Raw genomic sequence first — 8,403 nt, 5'->3', positions numbered from 1 at the left:
TGCAGTCTCCGGGCCTCCAGTTGCCATGGCGCCGGGAGGCGGTTGCCAGGGAAACCGGAAGACTGACCAATCAGCTCGGGGCTGCGGCACCTGCTCACCTCTCGGATGGAGGCACCACGCCGGCCGCAGAGCCCCAGCAGCTGGGGGCCAGGAGGCCAGCCATGGGAGTGCGGCGCCTCCTCCCCCAAAGCGCCCGGCCCCTCACCCCGAGGTCTAACCACTCCCGCCTCTTCCCAACCGGCTAAGGGGAGATGCCCCTGGGGTCCGCCCAGCCTCCGACAGGCCCCAAACGCCCCTCCCGATAAGGCACGGGATGCTGCGCAAAGGCGGGGCCGCGCAGCGCCGGATGAGAGCACTGCCTGCGGGGAGGGAGGCCGCCCGCCCCACTCCGTGCTCCGCAGGGCCTGGTGCGCCGGCGCACGCTCACTCGGGGGGCCAGGCCGGCGGGGCGGTGCCGACGTCGTCCAATGACCCCCACCCCCGCGGCCGAGGGGCGGTGGCCTCGCAGGCTCGGCGAGACAGGCGTGTGTGGTCGGACCGGGCTCCGGGGGACGCACGCAAGGCTAGGCCATGCCGGGGGAGGCTACCAGCGCTGACCTGCTGTTGCTGGAGGCCGGTGGGCCGGGGACCCGCACAGGTAAGGAGGCGCGACCCCGTCTAAGCGCGTCTCCGCACCGGTGCCCTCGCTTTCCCCGCTGTCGCCCTCCTCCCCGCTCCCTACCTCACCGTCACGCCCCAGCCTGCCTCCTCCCCTTCACGGGCCTCTCGGCACCGTCCTTCCGCGCACCTGGATCCTGACCCCGGGCCGGCCCCCACACCAGACTTCGGGCAAGGGCGGGCGGGGCAGGGGTGTCCTGCAGAGCCAGACGCGACAGGAGGGCCCGCGAACCGCCTGGGCTGGGTGGCGCCTTGCGCTTCCGGCCCGGCCCGCCACTCAGCTGCCGAGCCCCATTGTCTGCCTGGAGCCTCGGGCCTGAGCGGCTGTGGACCGGAGACGGCAGGTTCTCAACTGCTCCCGCTACTGGGGAAGCCTGTGCCCAAATGCCTGAGGCCACCTCAGGGCCGGCAACCGGTCCCCATTGGGCAGGACTGGAGCCTGAGGCCAGGGAAGCCAGAGGGGTGGGCTGCTGGTCTAGAAGGTGGGATGCCCTGGGGGTGCACCCTCTGGAGGGCAGGCCCTTGTCCTTGGAGAGGCTGGGCCAGCAGTGTTGGTGGGGGCCAAGGGGATCTGCCTAGGCCTGGAAGACCAGCCAGGATGACCCACCCAGAGGTCAGCCATGTGTGGCTGCTGGAGGGCCAAAGGCACCTTGCAGTGGGTGAAAAGTCACCTGGGGGTGGAAACAGTGCTGGGTCCAGGGTCCTGGCCTCCCTCTGAGGTCCAGTAAAGGGGTAGGGGGAGGCTGGAACTCCTCAGACCCAGGGTCTTGGGCTGGCTCTGCTTGGACTGCCTGATGACCTTAAATGAGTCCCAAAAACCTTTGACCTTTGGTTTCTCTTCCACAACCCCCTTAACTGAGTTCTGCCCTCCCCCTGCCCCAGGGCCCCAGAGTCCAATATGAGTGCACAGGGGTAGCATGCCAGGCTCAGTGCCAAGAGCCCAGTCTCTCGTACCCAGACACCCCTGCCACACCCACCTCCAGTGTACCCAAAGGTCCCCCTTCTTAGGACTCTCTGGCCACCCCAGCACTCCTGCAGTGGGGCCCAAGGTCTGGGGCTCTTTTTCAGGCAGGTGGGGCAGCCTGGGGAGGGAGCCACCCTCTGTAAGCTTCAGCTCTAAACCTGGCAAACCACTTTACAGACAGAAAGCTGATGTGCTTGTATGTGGTCACAGGAGAGCATGGCAGAGCAGGAACCCCCAGAGAATGCAGCAGGGCTTGGGCCGCCCTGGGCACTGCCAAGGGACCCACTCGCATGTTCCTGGCAGAAGGGGCTAGCAACATGCGGCAGCTGCCTCTGTGGAAAGACTTGGCTGGGTGGTCCCACCGCCCCCAGAGCCCACAGCTCCCCTCAGCCGCCAGTAGGGCAGGGTGGAGCCCCCTCTTTGGACAGCTATCATCAGGGGACCAGCACTCTCCCCTGGCCTGGTGCCCCAGCTCACCCGTGGGACACCCTGCCTGAGAACATGCCTGCATGGCCCCTGCTTCCCCTCCTCCCTGTGCCAGCCCTGGGACCAGGAGCAGGCAGAGCCCCGTGAGACCCCTGACAGACTGGCTTCAGGTGTGGCAGCAAGAGGCAGCAGAGAGGCAGGACCAGCTCACAGCAGGGGCAGCATGCAGGCCCCTACTCCTGGGCCCTCTGATGTGCCAGGTGGCGAGAGGTTGGCACATGTGCAATCCAAGAGATAGTGCCCTTTTGTGCCCACAGCCACTCCCCATGCGCCATGATCCCAGGCTGCTCCCAATGCTGCAAGCTCTGGGACTGCTCCTCCAGACGGGCAACTCCCTTCCCCTTGCCCTCTGCCCTTCCAGCTGACACTCACTCCTGTGGGTCCCCACCGTGCTCAGCTACCCCCGAGCCACTTCAGGGCAGATGCCTGCCTTTTTCTTTCCATAGATCTGTCCTGTAATGCAGCTGAGACCACCACTCCAAGAGGGAACCCGCGGGAGCACTGTGCCCTGATCCGGGGGCCCAGCACCCTGGCCCTCACATTCCTGCCCAGCAAGCCAGGTGCCCGGCCCCCACCTGAGGGAGCTAGCTGGGATGCAGGGCCGGGCCACACCACCATGGCCTGGGCGGTCCCAGAGGAGGGCAGCCCCAGCCCAGGGTCCCCTGAGGTTCAGCCCACAGGGGGCGCTCAGCCAGCCCCACTGGAGCCCCGGGTTGTGATGGGTGAGGAGACACGCTGGGCACCACTACCCAGCGCAGCTCTACCAGAGTCCAGGAATAGGGAGGGTGGGCATGCCAGCCTGAACCCACCCCTTGAGTTGTGTTCTCAGGGTGACCCTCCTGTGCCTTGCCTTGCCCTGGACCCTGATTCCTACTTCACACCTCCCTCCACCCCCACTGAGACCGCGTTTGCCCTGCTCCCCAGCCACGGGCCCCACAGGGACACCCAGGGTGCCCAGGCTGAGCAGGGGGACTCGCCGCCTGCATCACTCTCAGGCTCCTATGTCACGGCAGATGGGGACAGCTGGGCCTCGTCCCCATCCTGCTCCCTGAGCCTGCTGGCCCTGGCAGAAGCGCTGGACACTTCCTCGGGCTGGGGCTTCTCCCCCCCAGGGTCCCTGGTGGATGAGCAGGAGCTGTGCCCTGCTGGGTCCCCAGTTCCCCCATCCCCAGAGTCCAGCCTCTCCGTGGACAGCAGCTCTTCCCTGGGCCAGGAAGGCCACTTCTTTGAGCTGGACTTCCTGGCCAACGAGCCAATGATGCCCGCCTCCCTCCTGCCCTTCCGGGGCAGCCTGATCTTCCAGGTGGAAGCAGTGGAGGTGGTGCCCCTGCCTGCGGAGCAGGAGGCAGAGCGGGAGGCACCCTCCCCGGGAGCAGATGTGGCCGGGACAGGTGAGGACGACAGCACCTTCGCCTCCTCCCTGCAGTCACTGTCCGACCTCTCCATCTCCGAGAGCGTGGATGAGGCCTTTGCCTTCCAGGACGACATTTCTGTGGCCTCCTCTGACCTTGACCCTGCCTCCTACACGGGGGCGGACGACGAGAGGCTGTACAGCGGGGAGCCCCACGCACAGCACATCATCCTGCTCCAGGACAGCCCTGGCGAGCCCACATCCTGGGGCCTACAGCTGGCTACCAGGGGCTCCAAGGGAGAGGCTGGCCTCTCCGCCCAGAGCCAGGAGCCTGTGGCAGAAATGACGGGGACCGGCCCCTCTGCAGGCCCGGCATCTGCTGCCACTAGGGCCCCTCACACCCGGCAAGAAGACCCAGGCCTCACTGGGGTGACCCTGAAGGCCCAGGGGGATGAAGCAGGCTCTCCCGCAGAACCAGCACCTGTCACCTTGGCCACACCTCAGCCTCTACAGGAGGGAAACAGCGCCAGCTTAGGCCCAGAGCCTTGGACTGCCCAGGAAGAGGAGGACCTCTTGCCAAGTCCAAACTCTTTGCAGACCCTGGAGGAGGAAGCTGCCCAGGGACCTGCTGCTGTGGCCAGCTCTGAGCACCAGCTGGGAGAAGGGGACCCCACCTTACCCCAGGATCCTGTCTCTTTGGCCACACACCTGCCCCTGCAGGATGCAGGCCTCCTCTCAGGCCAGGGACCTGCTGCTGCAGCCAGCCCCAAGGCCCTGCAGACAGACACTGGCTGTGGCCCAGGAACAGAGGCCATGGCTGCCATGGCCCAGCAAGAAGGAGGTGAAGCTTGGGGACTGAGGCCAGTGTCTGACAAGAGGGATGCGAGCACCACTGAAGGCCAGGACCAGGCCCCACAGGGTGTCCTAGAACCAGCTGCAGACACTGAAACACCATGGACCTCATGGAGAGATGTGAGCCCCCCCAGACCTGCCTCGGAGGACCCAGACACTGCCGAGCCTGCTTCGGAAGCCCCGGACACCCCCAAGCCTGCCTCGGAAGCCCTGGACACCCCCAACCCTGCCTTGGAAGCACTGGACACCCTGGATCCTGCCTCAGAGACTCCAAACACTCCTGAGCTTGCCAGGGAGGCCCCAGATATCCCAGATCCTGCCTCAGAGACACCAGATAACCCCAGGCCTTGCTCAGAAGCCCCAAACAACCTGCATTCTGCCTCAGAGGCCCCGGATATCCCAAAGCATGCCTCAGAGTCCCCAGACCCCCCAGATCCTATCAGGGAGGTCTTGGACACCCAAGATCCTGCCACAGAGGTCCCAGACTCCCGAGATCCCACCTCAGAGACTCCGGACACTCTGGATTCTACCAGGGAGGCCCTAGACACCCCAAAGCCTGCCACAGGGACTCTGGAAACCCCAGGTTCTACCAGGGAGGCCCCAGACACCACGGATCCTGCCACAGAGGCCCTGGAAACCCCAGGTTCTACGAGAGAGCCTCCAGACATCCCAGATGCTGCCTCAGAGGACCTGGACAACACTGAGCCAGGCATGGAGGTCTCAGACACACTGGATTCTGCCACAGAGGCCCCGGACACCCCGGATTCCCCCAGAGAGGCCCCAGATACCCCCAAGCCTGCCTCAGAGTCCCCAGACACCCCAGATCCTACCAGGGAGGCCCCAGACACCCTGGATTCTATCAGGGAGGCCCCGGACACCCTAAAGGCTGCCACAGAGGCCCTGGACACCCCAGATCTTACAATGGAGGCCCCAGATACACCAGATTCTACCATGGAGGCCCCAGACACCCCAGATTTTCCCAGGGGGGCCCTGGACATCCCGGATCCTGCCACAGAGGCTCTGGACACCTCAGGTCCTACCATGGAGGCCCCAGACACCCCAGATCCTGCCTCCAGTAGGAAGGCAGCAGCAGAGGGCCTGTTGGCCGATATCCCTGAGAACCCTGGTTTGGGAGCTAAGCCCCCCTCACTCCCAAAGGAGGTACCAGGGTCAGAGAGCCAGGGGGAGGGAGATCTCGAGTCAGCACCCCAGGGTGTTGGGAAGGATCCTTGGAGCAGCAGCCCGGAGGCATGTCCTGCTGCTTGCCCTGAGGTTGGCCAGGTGCAGTCTCTGAGCCCAGCAGAGGAGAGGGCCACCACAGAGCCAGGGATCCCTGTGGCTGTGGCCTCAGAGGTGGGGCTCGACTCCTGCCTAGAATTTCCTTCAAGGGCTGTGCCCAAGCCAGGTGGGCGCTGCCCCAAAGGACCTGCACCTATGTCTCCACCACCCTCCTGGCAGCAGGAACCTGTACTAGGCCCAGGCAGTGCAGATTGGGCCCAGGCAGCACCTGGAATCCTTGGTCCCTCTCGGCCACAGCCCCCAGAAGGCCCCACTGGGGGCCCACCCAGCTTGCCGCCAGACAGGCCCTCTGCTCCTGGGGTCATGAAGGCAGCACTGCGTCCTGCGGGCCCCCAGGAAGACTCCGTGGAAGGCAAGGAGTGCCCCAGCTCTCCAGCTCATCTGCCACCCCAGGCAGGAGCACAGCTGGCAGTGGCTGCCTTCTCAGGAACCACAAACACCCCTGGGGCAGGGCAGCGGGGCAGCCTTCTGCCCCATGCTGCCCTCCTCAGCCCCAAAGCAGCCCCCATAGGAGGAATTCATGCCAAAGACCCAGCCTTGAGGATCTCACCCCCCGGCCAAGTGCCTCCTGGCTCCAGGCCCCAGAGCCCGGCTGGCCCCCAAGGTCTCCCAGCCATTGGGCAGCAGGATGACCAGGACAGCCTGGAGGAAGGTGAGGGGGCCTGGGCTGGAGCACATCCTGAGCCAGGGACAGGAGGTGGGGGGAAAGGGGGAAGGCACAGCAGAAAGCAGAGGCCACCTCACACCTCCTGTCCCCAGGCTCGCTGCAGGCTACAGGCTCCGGCCATCACTCAGACAGCCACGGGGAGTCGGAGGAGCCAGAGGAGCCGGAGCTCTCAGGGCCGCAGACTTCACAGTGCCCAGCCCAGGTGCCCGTGCCAGGGGGTGGGCGTGCCCTGGGTCTCTGCATCCAGGCTCTCACTCAGACCCCACCCCTCTCCCAAGGCCCCTGCAGGTGGAGGCAGTGAGGAGACCAGCTCCAAAGCCAAGCAGAGCCGCAGCGAGAAGAAGGCCCGAAAGGTGGGCTGTGGCCGGCTGCACAGGGACCCTCAATCTCAGAACTGACTCCCAAGGTGTGGGGGAGGCTTCCGCTACTGGGTGCTCTCTTGTGAAATCACCAGGGCCAAAGTGTCAGCAGAGAGGGTGCTCCTAGCCCAAGCCACTCACCCTGCGACATGCAGGGGCCACAGGGGTGCCCAGGAGTCAGTGGCAGAGCCTGATCCCTGGCATTTCTGCCTCCCCCTGGGCCTACTCCACCCCCTCCAACCTCAACTGGGCCCCTAGGAGCCCAGGTCTGAGCCCACTGTGCCCCCAGGCAATGTCCAAGCTGGGCTTGCGGCAGATCCAGGGGGTCACCAGGATCACCATTCAGAAGTCCAAAAACATCCTCTTTGTCATCGCCAAGCCTGACGTCTTCAAGAGCCCGGCCTCGGACACCTACGTGGTCTTTGGGGAGGCTAAGGTCTGAGCAGCCGTGGGCGGTTGGGGGGGGAGGCCTGGGTGCAGCCAGCTGACAGCTGGCCCTGTGCGCAGGTCGAGGACCTGTCCCAGCAGGTGCACAGAGCCGCAGCTGAGAAGTTCAAGGTGCCCGCGGAGCCCGCAGCCCTGGTGCCCGAGTCAGCGCCAGGGCCGCAGATGAGGCCAGAGTGCGAGGAGGATGAGGAGGAGGTGAGGCCGGGCATTGGGGCTGCATCTGGGGGGGGCCTGTGGGGCCCCGATGGGGGAGAAGTCAGCTCAGCACCTCCCTGCTGCCCCCCAGGTGGATGAGGCAGGACTGGAGCTGCGTGACATTGAGCTAGTTATGGCACAGGCCAACGTTTCCAGGGCCAAGGCTGTACGTGCCCTGAGAGAGAACCAGAGCGACATCGTCAATGCCATCATGGTGAGCAACTATGCACGTGGCCCTGCTGCCGACACTCCCTCTCCAGCCTGACCTACGCTTTTCTTTTCCTGCAGGAGCTGACAATGTAGCTGCTGACCAACGCCCTGCTGTGCCCTGCCCCCAGCTCTGCTGCTCAGTAAATGGGTGCCTCTACTGCCTCGCTGTTCTGCTCCACTACTTCACCCTCAACAGGCTCTGCCTGATCAGGATTGAGCATGGTGGGGGTGGGGGTTCCTCCCGTAACCTCAGTGTAGTGGACCCCACTCTTGTCCCCAGAGGGTAGTGATCATCTCACCCTTGTCTGTCCCCTGAGGGCGGTGGTCATCTATATCCTGAGAGTGGGTCCCATGTGTCGCCAGGGGGTGAGGGTCCTCCTGTCTTCCCAGAGCCTGGTGCTTCTCCCTATGTCTACAGAGGGTGGGGGTCACTGTGTGTCCCCAGAGCATGAGGGTCCTCTCCTATCTTTCCACAGGGTGGGCGTCCTCCCCATGTCCTGGCATCTGACTTAACCAGAGCTCATGGGCCATCACACCACCTACCTTAGGCCTGGGTGCCTGGGGACCAGGGTTCCCAGAACTCCCCTGATGGCCCCTCAGCAGGGCCTGTGCTAGAGAAGCCACAGAGGCAGCATTTGCTCAGGCAGACTTCAACCAACCCTGCACGGCTCACCCATCTCCACACGTTCTCTCCTATATTCTCCAGTGGCCAGGCCCACAGAGTGGGGACCCTGACCCAGGACAGGAGGGGGACCCGCAGTGTGGGGCCACAGCACAGGGGACACATGCTGGTGGGCCCAAGACAAGCAGTCCCTGGCCCTTACAGATCCTTCAGGGGGCTCGGTGTGCTGCAGCTGGCTCAGGCCAAGGGTGGGCTTGGGGCGCCAGCCCCAAACTAAGGCTGTCTTAATCCATT

The 8,403-nt window shown here is 64.9% G+C and overlaps 1 protein-coding gene across 1 annotated transcript; it reads left to right on the top strand.

Annotated features, from left to right (window-relative positions):
- The first annotated feature begins 439 nt into the window (after positions 1–439).
- Positions 440–7,645, top strand: NACAD (NAC alpha domain containing). The gene is made up of 8 exons (XM_036910324.2): positions 440–637; positions 2,554–6,261; positions 6,369–6,478; positions 6,555–6,629; positions 6,925–7,071; positions 7,143–7,277; positions 7,369–7,491; positions 7,566–7,645. Exons 1-8 carry the CDS (start codon positions 571–573, stop codon positions 7,578–7,580), a joined length of 4,380 nt encoding a protein of 1,459 aa, XP_036766219.2. The 5' UTR covers positions 440–570; the 3' UTR covers positions 7,581–7,645.
- The last annotated feature ends 758 nt before the right edge of the window (positions 7,646–8,403 follow it).

Source organism: Manis pentadactyla, chromosome 7, assembly GCF_030020395.1.
Source record: "Manis pentadactyla isolate mManPen7 chromosome 7, mManPen7.hap1, whole genome shotgun sequence".
Classification (NCBI taxonomy): domain Eukaryota; kingdom Metazoa; phylum Chordata; class Mammalia; order Pholidota; family Manidae; genus Manis; species Manis pentadactyla.
This window is presented reverse-complemented; position numbering and strand designations above follow the sequence as displayed.

Bases quoted from the DNA above. Each gene is read 5' to 3' on its own strand.
- NACAD (XM_036910324.2), top strand. From the start codon at position 571: ATGCCGGGGGAGGCTACCAGCGCTGACCTGCTGTTGCTGGAGGCCGGT. The intron at 6,479-6,554 runs GTGCCCGTGCCA...CCCTCTCCCAAG, and splicing joins CTTCACAGTGCCCAGCCCAG to GCCCCTGCAGGTGGAGGCAG. The intron at 6,630-6,924 runs GTGGGCTGTGGC...CTGTGCCCCCAG, and splicing joins GCGAGAAGAAGGCCCGAAAG to GCAATGTCCAAGCTGGGCTT.